The 16,646-nt window shown below is 38.7% G+C and overlaps 1 protein-coding gene across 1 annotated transcript in view; it reads left to right on the top strand.

The window, feature by feature from the left end:
- PEPD (peptidase D) overlaps positions 1–16,646 on the top strand; it is a 142,676-nt gene that overhangs the window by 16,422 nt on the left and 109,608 nt on the right. Inside the window, exons 4-6 of the mRNA XM_087739550.1 lie at positions 6,546–6,609; positions 8,640–8,687; positions 10,359–10,420. Of these exons, the coding sequence (XP_087595676.1) occupies positions 6,546–6,609; positions 8,640–8,687; positions 10,359–10,420 (174 nt within the window). The remainder of the gene's footprint in view (positions 1–6,545; positions 6,610–8,639; positions 8,688–10,358; positions 10,421–16,646) is intronic.

Genomic DNA, 16,646 nt, shown 5'->3' with positions numbered 1-16,646 from the left:
AACAGAAATGAAAAACTGTTTTTTGTAATGAGTAAGTGGACATAAAACCTATAATACTTATAAGCGTGCTGATGGTTCTCACGTGTCTGCCTATTCTGACAAGGTGATCACAAGAGAACTTAGCTAACGGGGAGCTCTGAACGATCCCAGGTGGATGACAGGACAAGCTTAAGGCAAAGAACTAGTACAACACGAAAAAGAAAGCAAAACTGGCAGTTACAGTTCAAACAGCTTCTGCTAGTTAGATGGAAATGGTGCAACTGCCATTTCTGCATTGCTATCAAGGTAAATATTCAGTAAAATATTTTCATTCTGTATTTGAGAGATACAAAAAATAGGGCGATAAACTAGTTTCTATTCCAGCAGTAAACCTAGAGAAAGTTAAGAAGCTCCTAAAGGTCATGTTTTTATCCAAATATTTTGAAGGAGCTGACCAAGGGTTTCTCCAGGCTGCTGTAAGAATTTGAGTAGGGAAGAGAGAGAGCATGCTGTTAGCAAAATCTAACAGCAGGACATATAACAATATCAGATGTCTGAAAATCAAAGCATCTAGAAATCAAACTAAAAATGAAATACATGTGCTTATTCTGATCTCTCCTGACTTTTATAATCTGTGAATTGCTTGCAGATATGTTAGGAAATATAAGGTGTGTAAAAGTAGCGCTGAAATTAGGGCAGCCTTATGGAGGGACCTTGCAATTCAGTGGACTGTTTCTTAGACCAAGTGTCTGTTAGCAGACTGGTGCAGAACTGGCTGATGCAGTGAATGGTGTGGCTTCTTGGTGTTAACAGGGTGCAGAAATCTAAGGCTTTTTGATTAATCTGTGTTGTGGGGAGGGAGGAATCCTATGCAACTTCTAGAGGAGACAATGCAGTCAACTTGCCAGACTTCAGGAAGCTTGGGACCTCCTGCTGTTGACTTGCTCTGCTAAAGGTGCTCAAGTCATTTCTGAGGTGTATACGTACATATCTATTTGAGTGTGCATCTGTAACCGTTTAGTAACAAAATGTAGAAGGTTTAGATAATGTTTTGAAATTAGTCCCAACTAGAATTTCTCAAATTTCTGTAATGAACATATCATTAAGGATATTTTTTTCCAACAGGAATAGTTCTACTTTCTAGGCTATGCAGTAAGATAAATAATCTTGAATTAGGAACTCCAACTGAAGTGCTGAAGAAAAGCTAAATTGGACTACTTCAGGAAAAGATGAATTTCATTTTAGAGCTGATCCCTTGTAAAAACTAAAAACTGAAAATCTGTCCTAAAAGCATTAAAAATTCAAATACAAAGTGACCAGTAGGAAAAAGTTGTTATATATATTGAAGATTGTCTGGAAGAATGATTAGATGCAAATGAAAACATATACATATGAATGTATATCAGCAATTCGGTTGCAAATATATTAGCAGTTGGCTTAGATGTGTTTCTTTCAGGAATAGCTATCAGCTGTTATAAATTCTGTTCACAGTTTTTCTTTGGCATTTGTGATTTAGATCCGTGGCATTTGTGATTTAGATCCGTCTCATTTGTACCTCTGTTCTGAATGCAGTTCTGAAAACTAGAACACTCTTTTATCGTGTTGATATTATGAGGCTCTTGCTCCAGAGTCCTTTAGAATACAAAGAAATGTTGCTTAATGGAATTCTTACGGTAATGTCAAATTTGTACAAATCTCTTAAGATTAGCTGTTATGAATTCTTGTGCAATGTAATGAACAGCAGCTTTAAAATGGTTTTAGACAATGAGACCAAGTTTTTATTGGGTTTAAAGTGGAAACACAACATGGTTAATAAAATATTGCAAAAAAATGAGGTTTTAATTTTGTCCAGCTATATAAAAGCTTAAAAATATTTTTTGTCGTATTTATAGATAGGCTGTCAGAGCTGTTCATCTTACTGATGGATAGACAAAGGAGTCAGTATTCCATTCCTGTTCGAAGGATCGCATTGAAGTGAAGCCAGTCGTAATACTGTGGTCTGTCCAAGTTGGTGGCAGAATCTGCACTGGCGTGATTAGGTTGTGATTTGGTGAAGCATCTTGGTTTTTAAACACGCCATCACGTACTGCTGTGAATTTAGTTAAACCAAATGGAAGAGTTTGGAATAAACTTGGAGGTTTTCACTAAGCTGATCGACTGACTGGGATTCCTGGATACTAGTTTTTAATACTACTCTCCCTTGCTCTTTTGCTGGTGGTTTTTGTGTTTGACCAATGTGTAAGAGAAATGAGGTATAGCTAACATGGGGTATTACTTTACTGTCTGACTTAACATCTCACACTGTATTTTTATAATGAAAGTATTACTGCTCCTCCTCCTCTTCTTTTTCCTATTGCTACCTCAGTAGGATTTTGTTTATAATAAAGTTGTCACTTTTATGATTGAAAGGTGAATCTTCAATATTTGCTGCTTTAATAAAACCTTAGCTGTTAAAATGAGACAGTGCATCAGAATTTGAATCTTCTCTTAAAAATGTAGCTTCACATCTTTAGGCCATCTTCAGCATTTCCCAATTGCTATGACAATCTCGAGAGTAAGAAACCAAGTAGGTGAACTAGATTGGGTAGAAGAACATGGAAGAGGGAAGAATTGTGTAGGAAGCATCAGCAGAATGTAAACAGATTTGATGTTTAACCCAAAATAATTCAAGCTTTTTCACTGGGCTGGAAATTGTGATGAATTCTACGTGGTGAACTAGAGACAGTCTCTTGTTTAAGGGATCATTTGGTGGCAAAAAATGAGGACTGTATTGTAAATAAATAGAAGTGCTGGACTCTTACGTTTTGTTTATAATGGTCATAAACTATGAGATGCTGGATTTTTGCCTAGCCGCTTGCATACTTGGGCACGATGCAGTTCCAGGAGTTTGGAGTTGCTTATTTCCATTATAAGATAAAACGATGACTCCTGCTATTCTAACAATTCCTAACTACTGACATTTCTAACAAACACTGGTATTTGCTCGGCTGGAGTTATAAAACTGTAGGGAAAGGATATTGAGCCTTTTTAGGGCTGAAGTGCATTATTCTCTGTAGGTTTTTGCTAACTTATGTTACTAGGAAATCTAAAAATTTCTGCATATTTCCCCCCACCCCCCAGAAGCCTGTAAAAAATAGGCCATTGCTTCTGTTCACATCTGTTTACAAAATGTTTGGGGTTTGGTTTTTTTTTTTTGGTTTTTTTTTTTTTGATAGGTAAGGATAGACATGATTCAATAGTATCTGGGATCATATCTTCCACTTGGGTAATCATTCTAATTAATTTATGACTTGCTGTGGGTTTTTTTGCATGTAGTCTCTGCAGTGATTAATCAGAATTCTGAAACTGGCAGCCCATAGCAGCATTACAAAAGACAAAGCCAAACCTAAAAATTGTAACCAATTAACTTATTCTACCTGCCTGAGAGTCATTTGTAGAGAGAAGTACTCATCTTTGTGAAGTATCAGATGTAATTGAAATTATCATAACTGAATGTAACTCCTGATTTTCATGATGCCAGTGAGCATTCTGTGGAAGGTACCATTCCCTGTGACAGTGATGGTCAGTGCTAGACTTTATCCTGTTTTGCATTTAAATTGGATAAAAATGAACACTGAGCCCTGTCTCTGCTAAGGAAGTCTGCACTGGTACTTTTTTTACAGTAACTACAATGTTGGTGCATAGTAATCTTTCATAGATTCCGGCTAAACTGGGGAAAAAAAAATGAAGAGACTGGAGAGAATATGGACAGGTCTCAGTGAGGATCGTCTTTGCTCCTCTTTCTCCCTGAGCTTTTGTTTTGCCTTCTATACTGCTTTTCTATATGTGACAGCACAGAATTTTTCCACTTCAATGTAGACTTCCACGTGCACTTTTTCCTTCCACCTGTATGGTTCTGCAATAGGGTAGGTCTTTGCAGAAATCTTCCCAGTGGGAGAGGTGGCTTCGTCACTGAAGCATCGTGGCTCCCGTGGGATGGGTAGGGAATGGTAGTTTGTGGGAAGTGTATGTGAATTTATTTTACCATCTAGTCAGAGGTGCTAAATGGCTGAAGAAAAGAAGTGGGGCAGAACTTTGAGTGCTTCACAGAGGAGCTGAGAGGTCTGGCTCTCGGCAAGACTTTTAGTATGAAGCAGTCTTCTGAGCAAGGTAGCAAGAGCAAGACCAGCAAGGAGGTACACATCTGGGAAATGTGGCAGCTTGTCATTAGGTGTGATAGATTTGAAAGTATCTGGAAGATGACCTAGTTTAATAGCGGAGAGAGAGGATGGAGGATTGTGGGAAGCTGCTGTTTTCTTTCTCTCAAAGTAGAGAAGAAATCCTCAACCTTGAAAGGATGATGAGCTACTTTTGTTCCTCAGAAGAGTGACAGTGTACATAAGAAGAGATGTTGGAGGGATTACAGCTGGAATGGAATCAATAATGGATTAATATTAACCATAACCAAAGAATTAAATTAGCAGCAGTGTGTTGTAGACCACACAACTATAGGAGGCAACTAACAACAACAACAACAAAAAATCGAAAAACAGTTTCTGAAAAGACAGAAGTTTCTTATTGGCATGGTGGAAAATGAGACCTACTCTTACTTAAACCGCATTAAATGAAGTTAATAAAATCCAGCACATTTGTGGGCATACTTTTAAGAAATATTTACTTTACAAGAAAGAGTTCTTGAATTCAAACAATGCAGCTAATTGTAAATAGTGCTTTCGAGGTATTGCTCTAAAGAGCATATATTACCATAAATTACTGTTGGCCATAAATTAGCTGGTTTCACAGTTGAGATTCTTCAGATACCAGATGAATTGGTTGAAACTGTAAAAGAGAACAAAAATGGAAAGTGCTAAATCTGTTTGTGATGTTTCTGGAATATTAAAGTATTTGAATGTTTGAGGAATGAAGGAAGGGAAAAGGAGATGCCTGTAGGAGAAACAGAGCATGCAAAAGTTGGAGGTAAGGGAACTATAAAATACAGGGTATAGAAAGATAAGAGGATATAGTGATTTTTTTTTTTTAATTATATGTGAAATTAGCCAGGGAGAGAAAATAAATGATAATTGCTTTGAAATCTCCAACAGTGATGGGAAGAGTCCACAAAAGGAGCATTGCAAAAGAGAACATATAATGAGATATTTTCGTGTTACTTTTGGAGTAGTACTTTCACAGATAAATAAATTTTTAAAAGTCTGTGATTTACTGCTTGAGAACACCATAAACGTTTTCATGTTGTTGTTCATGTCTCAGCCCAGTACTGTTTGGACCATAAAGGAATGTAAAATGAAAAACAAGTGCACAAGGTTGAAAGAATGACGTAAATCGGAGCCCTAGCCACCTTGTACTGCGGGCAGCTATGGCACATGCCTTTGTTATGGAGCACCTCCTAAAGATGCTGGGCTGTTTGCCCCACCACTTCTGCTGTTCGTCACTGCAAGGGTTAGAAATGTTCTTTGGTCTCCAGCCTAATTTATTCTTTCCCTGGTTGGTCTTGTGCTCTTGTAGTCTAACATTTAAACAGTCCTGTGCATACCTCTTGCTCTCCTGCTGTCTCTCAGGAAGCAAAATGCACAGGATCCTCCAAACTCCGGCTCCTCCAACCATGTTTTTTTTCTCCTGTTTTTTTCACTCTGTGGAAGCATGTAAGCTAGATGGCTTTTTTTTTTCCGCTTCCTTTTTTTCTTTTGAGATTACATTTTTAGAATTACACTGATTATATTTATTTGGGGGGGGGGGGGGGGCGGAATAGAGATTGTAATCAGATACTAAAGTCTCATGAATAACTAGCTGCTACCATAAAGTGAAGGAGTGAGCAATGGTACAGCCAGCTACTGGTACCGGAGCTGGTGGGGGAGCCCTGGAGCGCTGATCCACACTGGCGTCTGCCCCAGCTGAGTGCAAGTAGATCTTTCATAGGACTCCCCCATTCTTCTTGCATTTAGAAAAAAGTCTCTGTTTGGGTATCAGGGGAGAAGACAGCAGAAGTGATTTAATTTTGGATGTGGACATGTAAAGTTGCACGTCCTGTTGAGGTAGAGGAGTAGATCTCTGGTGTCCTGAGGAACACAGGCGGCAGAGCCCGTGTCGTCATAGCTCTCAGTCCACTTCATGCTCACATCAGAGGGGTTGCCAGGGTGGAAAATGAATTTTTTGTTCATTCGATGAATATAACACAGGGCAAACCAGTGTTTTGCTATTTCCACATCCTTCCAACGTCTGGTGAGTTGGAAAGTTGTATACAAACGGCATGGCAAAAATCTTTAACAAAGCTGTCTTGTGTAGAGTGAATGGGGAAAAAAACCCCCTTTAATTCAGGAGGACACCATGAAACCTAAATATTGATTATATTAATAATCTGGCTGGATTAAAGCACACTGATTTTTGTATCCGTGGCAACTTTCTGTGTAATCTCCTATTTTGAGAAATTGAGTCAAGGATAATATTATTAAAACATTCCTCATATCTGCTTCTGTTGTTATGATAGTAGAGGACATTATTTCTTTGTCTGTGGCCTTATTAAATATAACAGTAAAGCTAAAACCAAATGTTTCTTTTGTTGTTTTCCAAAGGATTCATCCTCCTGAATTCTTCAAGAAAAAATATGCTGTGGATGAAGTCCACTATGTGAACGAGGTGAGTTGTCTGTGTCTCTGAATATTTTTCAGTGAATACAAAATCAATATGTGGCAATGATTTTGCTTAATTTTAGTCCTTTGCTTACTGGATGTCTCCTGACTTGGTGGGACCTTTTTTCTTCCACCAGTTACTGGAAAGTGTCCTTCATGCTTATAAAGCACTTGTAATTTTTTTTTTTTTTTTTTTAAAAAGGCTGCCATTTTGAGCTGAACACTAAGGTCTTAATCCAAAGACAGTCTCATAAGCATGTTCTGTGCATCATGAGACCTGTCAGTCTGTGTCTTTATCCAACAGAAGCATGTTGCTAAGTACATTTTTTGCAATGTCTTGGAGATTGCTGTCAGAGAGGTTGCATGTCCTAGCTCTGACTTAGGAGCCTTCATTTATTTTATGCCTCCAAAGAGCTGTGAGGAAAGGCTGCCTGTCTTACTCTTAGTTTATGTTGAATCATTCTAATATTTGAATAAGCAAATACATTCATATTTTTAAATGCAAGTGTGACTTGCTTAGTTAGTGTTCTCATTTCATTTCTGAGCAGATGTTTGTATACTTGTGCACCTGGCCAGTTACCTTTTCTTTGGTAGGAAGGCTCAGCAGGGCGAGGGCAGTATTCCTGCCAAGCTCTGTGGGTGATTTTCATGGAGAGCAGCTTGAAAAGGAAGACTCACATACTTCTGTCTCTGCAGAGCACTAACTCTGACTCACCAGACCAAAAATTTTGCTTTCATCAGCTGTGAGGGTGTTTCATTTCATTTTCATAATGAGTCCAGCTATGAAGTGAAGTTTGATCCTGTATTTCAGTAGCTGGGGGTGCTTTTTGACGTGTGTGAGTTGGAGTCGTGCAGAGTGCAGGCACTCCAATGCTCATCTGTCAGACAGTGAAAATTGCTAGGGGAAAATGTATGTTTTATTTTTAAAAATCACATTATTTTAGGTCACCTTAGTTGTTTTGGGTCACTTTCCATTAACAAATGCCTTTATTGCAGTCCTATTCTCTGCTTCCTTACTGCTTAAAAAACTCATTGATGGGAAAAAGAGCTCTTTATGTGGACCAGTAAATTGTCCCAACATAAAGGCTGTTTTCCACCTGGGCTATATGGATTGAAGTAGAAGCTGTTGAAGCTTGCAATGAAACTGTTCAGCTTTCAAAGGTTCTGTCTATAACTTGTGCCTGGTTTGCCAAGGAATTGGTTTTCTACCATCAGGACACTGGGGGCCTTATTTACAGGATAGCTTTATGTCAACAAATGACCAACCTGTTTGAGTGTGTAATCCTGATGTTTCATGGGGAGAAAAAAAAATAAAATGCGGAATTGGTGTTTTTATACCTCACTGCCATATGCTTTCTTTTGTTAATATTATTAGTGTGCTATTAAGCTGGTTTAAAGTTGGTAGAACTGTGCTCCATGGAATTACGTCATCTGCTCATTGCCTCGAGGAATGTGTAATTCAGTGTCCACCTTTCTGCAGCTGCTCTGAAAGCCCAGTTCTCTACAAGCCCAGTGATTTTGTTCTCAGTTTGTAAATGTTTGAAAGATACTGAAGGAGCCTAATAGAAGTATTAGTCAGTACAAGATGACCTAGTGAGAATAACAGTAAACATTCATTACTAATTATTTAGTGCATTGTAACATAATAATATTAATGCATGCGTGTGTTTCATATGCAGTAGTGGGTTGAGGATACAGAGTACGCTGTTATTCCTTATTTCTGTGTGACATTACAGCTTTTTGGCTCATATTTCCTCTGTCTTGTCAACAGACTTAATCTTAAGTTATAGTTGGTATTTATGTCTTTAAAGGACACCACCAACTTAAGCACTGTGTTTCTGTCTAAATATTTTGTGATCTACTGTCTCTTTTTGCAAGTGTCAGGTAATACTACAATATCTGAAATATATCAGAGCAGCATTTTTTGTCTTTGCAGCTCATTTAATTTGTGTGCAGCAAATGTTGATGAAATTGGTATCAATGTGGTTATAAGGAAGAAAAAAAGAAAAATAATAGCAATCTAAAACTTCTTTTTAGATATCCAGTGTCTTGGCTTCGAAGAAACCTGCTGTGCTCCTGACTTTGGTGAGTCATATTGTTCTGAAGAATAACTACCCATTTTCTTCAATAAGGAGATCAGTTTATTCAGTATTTCTTTGCACTGTCATTCCCTATCTTTTCTTCCCCATCTTTGCCAAATTTGAAGCTACCTGTGTATAGTCATCTAGTCTTGGGCTCATCTATGATCTCAAGATTTGTAACCTCTGGCCTTCCAGTCTATATTCTCTCTGCCGAAAGCTTTATCTGTTTTCTGGTAAAACATGACAAGCCTATCTAATGTTGACTGTGCTGTCCCCCAGCCTATGTACAATGACTCCAAACTCCATTTTTCTCTTCTACTGCTCTGGTCATGTCATGAACATGGCCTTTCTGTGGGAATCCCACAAGGATTCAGGGAATACTTTTTCTGCATTGAGTGGGTTGGTAAGAACAGCTTCTGGGAGGAGGGAGTGACATCACAAACCTGGCAAGTATTTTGAATGGTGCTTGCTTATTTCTCTGGAAGAAAGATGAATGAATGGATGTAAAGCCTGCAAGTTTCTTCTTGTCCATCACCTCTCCCCCAGCTTCTTTCCTTGACAGATATTTTGTAAACCTCTCACTATTAAGAATATCTGATTTCTTGTCTCCAATCTATATAAGAAATTATTTGCTGACTCTGAGCTTTCCCTTACCGCAAATGCAGTGGCAACTTCTGGATTTCTTGTTTTCCCATGACAGTTGCCAGACAGAAGTCTTACAAAAAATCCCTCCTTAAGTAGTCACATAGCATGAGATCTGATTTCTTTACCCAGTAAGAACAGAGGCCCTAAATAGTTTTCAGTCTTTCTTCCACTTACATTTATATACGCATACACATATAAAACATGACCCTATAGCTTTTTTCATGTTCTTTAAGAGAAGTGAGTGGGGAAGGGAATATTTGACCATCTCATGCTTCTTACTGTTCATTTCTGCACATCAAGTTGTTGATTAGTTGTCACTCTGTGAGCATCCTGTTGTAATTGTGAATTTTCACGTAATTCCTGGCTGAGAGGATGGAGCTGTGATGCTTTCACATTCCTCCTGCTGCCATGAAGATGTATACAGAGAAGGGAAGAGCACTTCTCTTTCTGCTGGCTGAATGGAAACTTGGTCCTCTCCTCTTGTGGTCTCATTCCAGATACGGAACTGTAACACTGCTCCACAGGGTTTCCCAGGCACATGCCAGAAGTGTTCATCTGCTGTGTAGCAGCCAAAATACTCTTGCTTATGCTACTTGTTTGAATGGAAAGCTGTAGGGGAGCAGTATGCAAATTTAAATAGTGAGCAGTGCCAAGGCAGTGCGTAATAATTTATTTTTAAATGAAATTACTTTAGAAGAAACCTTGCCCTTTTGTTATTCCCTTGCCCTTTAGTATTATACAGGTCTCCTAGCGCTCTCTCAAGACATAAGGGAATTAGAAATCAAAGCTTGCCATTTTCCTAAGCAGCACATCCTAACCCGAGTTCTACACTGTTCTCTTACAAAACAAATGATTTCTTATATTGGTCTGCATTTGAACAAACAGTCTGGTTTTTTTTATTTATAGTGATTCAAGTAAACTTATGTATAAGTTTCCCTAAAGACTTACTGCAAGGTTCTCATCGTGATTTAAATTTTAAATATTTGTGTTTGGCTCAGAATCATGGTCCTTTTAATCTTTTCCCTCCCAGCGTGGTGTTAATACTGATAGCGGAAATGTCTCCAAAGAAGCTTCGTTTGAGGGAATCAGCCAGTAAGTGACAAGGCTTTTTTTTATACATTAATTGTTGCATGGTTATGTTGAATTAATTTTATATTTCACATTAAATAATATTTTGTCCTAATGACAGGATGTTGAATGGCAGATCAAATGTATCGGTATTTCTTTGGAAATAAAATGTTTGACATGTTTCTAATGACTTGAAATAGAATGGTGATTTTTTGGAAATCTCTTTTGCATCTAAGGTCACCCAGTGTTTCTCTTTCTCTGTGTTTGCTTTAAGTATCTAAAACAAAACAGACCCATACCCTTACCTCCATTTCCACTTTTGGGATTGGAATATTTGGTTTTCAGATTTCAGAAAAACAAATCTTGAAGCATAGCTTCTTTCTTTTAGTGACTTCCTTGTACAGCATTAAGGTAGATGTTAGGGATTCCGGTATGCACAATCTTCTGAAAAGATGTTGCATTACAGGTGTAAAATAAAAGATCACCTTTCTGCCTAGATGTGATCTTTTAGTGTCGCTTGATGTTGTCTTTTTATGAAGTTAGGCTGCTAGTGGGGTGAAAATGTCCTCCTGCATGCAGTATTTTGAAAAGGCAGTAAATAAAAATACCTCACAGCCTGCTCTGGGATGTGAGGACGATGGCCTCAATTTTGAATGAAATACAACTGTCTATTCTGTTATGATATCCTAAAATGAGATCATTTTCCATTTTAGCTCAAGTGTATGTCAAGAAAGAAACAAAGCCTCCCATTAAAAAGCCTGCTAAAATAAGCACTCATGCTGAGATGTTGAGTAGATGGCCTTTTTTTAATGATCCTTGACTCCCAGTCACCCCACTGTATTTTTCTCCATCCATCTCTGTCGACAGCAAATTAATTTTGCAGTGATGATCGTAATGCACAGAATTTGCTGCAAGTCTGGACACTCATTTGTGTAGTCCGAGAGCACGCTTTCTACTGGGATCATCTTTTCTCTGTGTCACGTGAACTGAAATCTGGAATCTGATTCCAAAATTACTTTGTTCTCCCCTCTACAACTAAAATAGAAATTTAATGATTCTGTCAGGAATATTGGCGACTCAGGTGGCAGGCATTTAGACATCTTTTGCTGCCCAGTGAGTTAAATATAAAGTAGTCCAGAATATAAGCAAGCCATTTTTAATGAATATTTGGTGTCCTCTCTGCTGTTACAGCACTATGATGTTCTGTTGCTTTGACCAAGTAGATATTTAGTTATCTCATGCTCTCCAGGTACGGGTGGACTCCAAAATCTGTGTGGAGCGATACCTCCAGATTTATCTGAGACACCTCCACGTGAAATATAAACAGTTATTAACTCCAGCAGTAATTCGTTACGGGAATGATGTACAAAGGTCTGTTTGAAGTACCAAAAAAGCCCTTTTTTCCCCCTGAATTTCACTAAACATTAGAGTTTAATTAGTAACACATTCTATTACTAGTCAACATTAAGGTAGGAAGCCACTCCATTTAGCACTTGATTTAGGATTTTAATAGCATGTCTCCTGCAACACTTAAAGGGATTAATGATATTTTATCGCTGGCTTCCCACTTTGCGATAAACATGCTGTCGGTGTGCTCCAGGAGGAGTGCTTCTCCATCTTTTAGGGGAGATTTCCAGCTGTTTAGCAGATACTTCTCTTTTGAGACCCGGGATATGCTCGTCCCTGTCCACCCCTAGGCACCAAGTTTTTCATTTTGCTGCCTTTGACAGATCTGGTTGGTGTCTTCCCCTCCCATGCTTGCAGTACGAAAGAGCACGCATTGATTTCGTTGTTGGATGTGCTGAAGATCAACTCCCCTCTTCTGACAGATACCGTGCCCTCAAACCGCTTGTCACTCCAGCCTTGCCTTGATCTCCCGACCTTCTGCTTCTGTCTTCTCCGGGGCTGTCACGTCTGCCGTGAGAGCGTGCTTGCTCTGCGTGCCGGCGGTAGGCATGCGGGGAGTGAACGCTGCTAATTGAGGGTGCGGAGGAGGTGGGGAGCTTCCTTTTAAACTCTGCTCTCCTGGGATTTTTGTAACTGCGCATAAATCAGCCCATTTTATACTTAGTTTCGACACAGACCCAAACCAATTTCAGCATTCCTGCTTTCCTGCTTCTCCCCTTCTCCTGTATCAAATGCTTCCTTTATAGAAACGCATATATTTCAGATGTATTGATTTCTTCCAAAAGGCCTAAAACCACGGAGTTTGTACCAAGCAGTGTGTTCCTTCAAACTGCCCTCCCTCCCGTCTGCCCATGACTGCGCCTGTCGGCTGTCTCCTCTGTCCTCCGCTCGCCTGGGCACTGCCCTAGCTATGATGCTGTATTTTATTCCTGGGTTCTTGTTTGTTTCCATTTTCTGGCTACCTGGCCAAGATGTATTTGCTCGCTAGGGCCCTTTTGTGTTCCTCCTGCTCCCATTTATCTCTTTTTTCCTAGACTGACTGGGCCCTGGTGCGGTTTTGTTTTTTGTTTTTTGGTTTTTTTTGCGATGGATAATAATAGAAATAATGTATCATTTCCTGAAAAAGCTGAATCTTGCTCTCTTTGCAGGCTGTTCATCTGCTCCTGTCAGAAGCTGCCTTTTTCTTGCCCTAAGGATGTTGCTTCCCTGCCTTACTTTTTGAACCTTTTGAACTTGTTCTGGAACATAATTACCTAAACTATTTGATTAATTTTTCCACTGTAATAAATAGTCATTTGAGACAAAATGACTACTGTGGTTATGGGTTATTTCTATGTTCGCCCTGAAGATCACCCCTAAGTTATTTTTGTCCTGCTAGCAATGATCAAACTTGATTTTATGCTGATAATAGAGCCCATAATAGTGAATCATATCATAGTTTCCAGATAGTGTTCTCATATAGAAAAGTACGTTGTACTAAAAAAAGCTTGTATATTGCTGCAATCTGTAAAAATGGAGAACTGCTGTACTTGGGAAGTCTCCCTGCTCAGCGGTGGGTAGTACCGTGGTTCAGTGGAGGGAGCAGTCTGGGACAGGGACTTAGGAGACTTGGACCATTTACTAATGTTCCTGGTAACTCCCCTCAAGTCAGCTTTGTTTGCAGCTGTTACAAATCCTACAGAAATTACTTGCTCTCACTTGCTTCAGATGGCTTAAGCGTGGAAGGCAGATTTCTAAAGTAGTTCTAATGCATTGTTTTGTAGAAGCATGTATTTCTGTTTGCCAATAAAGGCTACTTCCTTCTTTCTGCCCCCCCAATTCATGGACCCACTCTTCTGACTGGAAAATGTGCAGCAATTTTTAAAATCTAATCATGTAGCCGTTAAGTCGCACTTGTAAAAATGCTTTGAGATTATGTGATTCACCATGTAGAAAATGAATGTTGAACCTGTATGGATAAACACTAATGTGCCACATACTTTAAAACACTGGTGACTAAATCTTTGCTGGCTGTGTTGGGGGCTCTTTTTCATCCTCAGAATTGGTTGTTGTCTATCTAAACAATAGATAGTTTAAGCAATTGTACCTAATTTTTAAAGTTTTTCAGTGAATTCCTTTGACTCAGAACTGCACTTGTTGGGTATGACAGTGAAGACCATCTAAATGGCCTCTTCCCTATTGCGTAGCAAAGTCAGTCATTAGGGGGAAGACTCTCCATGTTGAACAAGAGTAGAAAATTCTAACATGGCGTATAAATATGTTATAGATTTTTATCACCATATACACACAAAATGTATCTGTTAAACGGACAAAAGAGAGTCTCATTACACAGTGTAATTATATAGGAGGTGGAGATTTCCAGCTTTTTTTTTTTTAACTAATGAAATTGTCTTGCATGTTAAAGGACGACTGAGTATGAAATCAAGTTGGACATGCCTTTCAGTGTAGTATTTCTTAGTTCTGTGTTGATTAAATCGGAGCATTAACATGTTACAGATTGCAACTGTAGCAAAATATCAATTTGTTTTCTTCCTCAAGACCACATATCTCATCATCTAAGTATTGTCCATTTGCAAATTGCAGGAAAATGTAGAATTGGATTGCTCTGTGTGATCCTCTTAATGTTAGGGCAGCACATGGTTTTTAAGAGTAAGTTGTTTATTGTTCAGCAGGATAAAAACTTTGCTGGATGGACAAGGTAGGGTTATGTTATGTAGGACTTTGTGCACAAATTATGTGAATTATTTGTTTTGAACACTATTTATGTTCTCCTGTTAGTGATAACAAGCTCTTCCCCTTGAGCTTATTATTTAACCAGTAGCTTTTAGGACATGATTTGTTTAGCTGCCTTATTGGTAACTAAAGAAAAGCATAATTTGAGTCATTAGCTTTAGAAATCTAGCAATCGTAAATAGGTGGCCTTGTGGCCACTCGCACAGGACCCACAGCTGTCATGAGCTAAGCGGAGTTGAGACAGTTCAATCCTTAATCGTTGGCTTCCTTGAAAAAACTACGTACAATAGATTGGATTCTCTTCCAAATCTGAATTGATGCTGTGTCCTGGAGGTCGAAGATCTTGTTTTATACTTGACGTTATATCAGAAAGTCTGTCTTTCAGGTGAGAGATAAAACTGCTGTTCTGCTGTTGACCGCCTGCCTCTTCCCCACCCCCCAGCACCCCCTTGTTTTAATCATACCGCCTTTCTGTGTGTTTAATTAGCTTCCCCAATTGACAGCAACTAGAATTTTAAGGAGCTGCCACATAGTAGGTGGTCCCAGTAAGTAAAACTTGCATTTCTGGCAGCACAAAGACAGTTCAAGCAGAGCCTTTTGGGCCAGAATAGGTAGAAACCAGGGACTGCCACAGAGATGGTACATCTCTCAGCTGAAATTTCTTTTCTAAAAGAGCATTATTTGAACTATTATAAGCCTATGCCAGTGCACAGTTCCTGCCTCTCCCCCTTTTTTTTTTTTCAATAGATAAATGCTCAGATGAGATGCAGTCTTATGTTGTGAGGTTCATCGTTTTACTGTTTGGCTCATTTGATTTGCTTTTGGGTTTCATCTGTGCTTGTGGTTAAAGTGTGTGTGTCAGGTTCTTGACAGAAGAGCTGTGAATTTTCAGTCTAAGTCAGCTGCCTTCTGTACATGCCCCTCCTTGCCCTTTATTTTCTTTTGTTACTTCATGATAACTGTAGTTTATACTTGTCTTATTTGCATAGAGCTGGTGTTGGAGCATTCTGCAGTGCTGCAGTGTCTCCTTCCACTTGCCTTCATTGATCTGTGTTCTGTCTGACATACTGATGACAATTATTGAAAGCCCTCCTATCTGTTGTTACAGCTGCAGCTTAATTCTTCTGTGGTGGTGTCAGTTGGTATGCTTTCCAGACGAACAGGAAGCTCAGGCTTCTGGTTTTTTAGAATTTTTATAGATTGGTTTTCCTACATCATTCAGTTTAGCTGGCTCTTCCATTCCAGAATTATGTCTGCATTGGCCTACATAGGTTATAGTTGTTGGGATGGTGATGATTAAATGGAGAGAGCCCTTTTTCTCCAATTTTACAAGACTTTCTTGTTTCTAAGTATCAACTTTATTCTATAATGACTCAATATTCTGTGAGTTGTGGGTTTTTGTATTGTTGCTTTTCCAGTGGGTTTCTAGTTAATACCCATAATACTGAATACATGCAGCTTGTCCTTGTTAAATGTTGTAATAAGTTGTTGTTTTCTGTCTTGGAGTAGGAACGCAAAGCTATTGACCTTCACCTTGTTAGGATTTTATAAGTTTATGAGCATATGCTCTTGTAAAAGAGAAGCATAATTTTTTTTTTTTTTCCTGCTATCTGAGGATGCAGGAAGACCCTGGTACAATCAGAAGTGACTTCCACATAATTTTCTTTAATTGGATTTGAGCTTTAGTTTGTCCCTTCTGAGGTATAAAGAATGGTTAATAACCTGGAATAGATTTAATTTTTCCTTCAAAAATGTGGGAAAAATGAATTGTTGCCTTACAACATTCTGAAGATCTGTTGGGAGCCTTGGAGCATTTTAATTCTCTTAAATGTCCTAACTGAAGAGCCAACAGTCCTGAGTCAGACAAAAATATCCTTGATGCAGAACACTCCTTAGGCATTTAAATTGTAAGCAAAAAACCCCTTGAACAATGCTTGAAAATCCATTTATGTTACACTTAATTACTCAGCTTCTTACTCTATTGGCCACTGTAATGTTATTGTTTAGAGAGCCTCAAAATAGTTCCAAAAATACGTGAATTGCTAATGTAGAAAGTAAACAGAAAAATAGTTAAGTGTTTGAGGCCAAGGTGAGATGGAGGCTTTTGCTT

This window comes from Nipponia nippon, unplaced genomic scaffold (assembly GCF_047370975.1).
Source record: "Nipponia nippon isolate SJK-2023a ecotype South Korea unplaced genomic scaffold, ASM4737097v1 scaffold_7, whole genome shotgun sequence".
Taxonomy (NCBI): Eukaryota; Metazoa; Chordata; class Aves; order Pelecaniformes; family Threskiornithidae; genus Nipponia; species Nipponia nippon.
The sequence above is the reverse complement of the archived record's forward strand: the minus strand, read 5'-3'. Positions and strand labels throughout refer to the sequence as shown.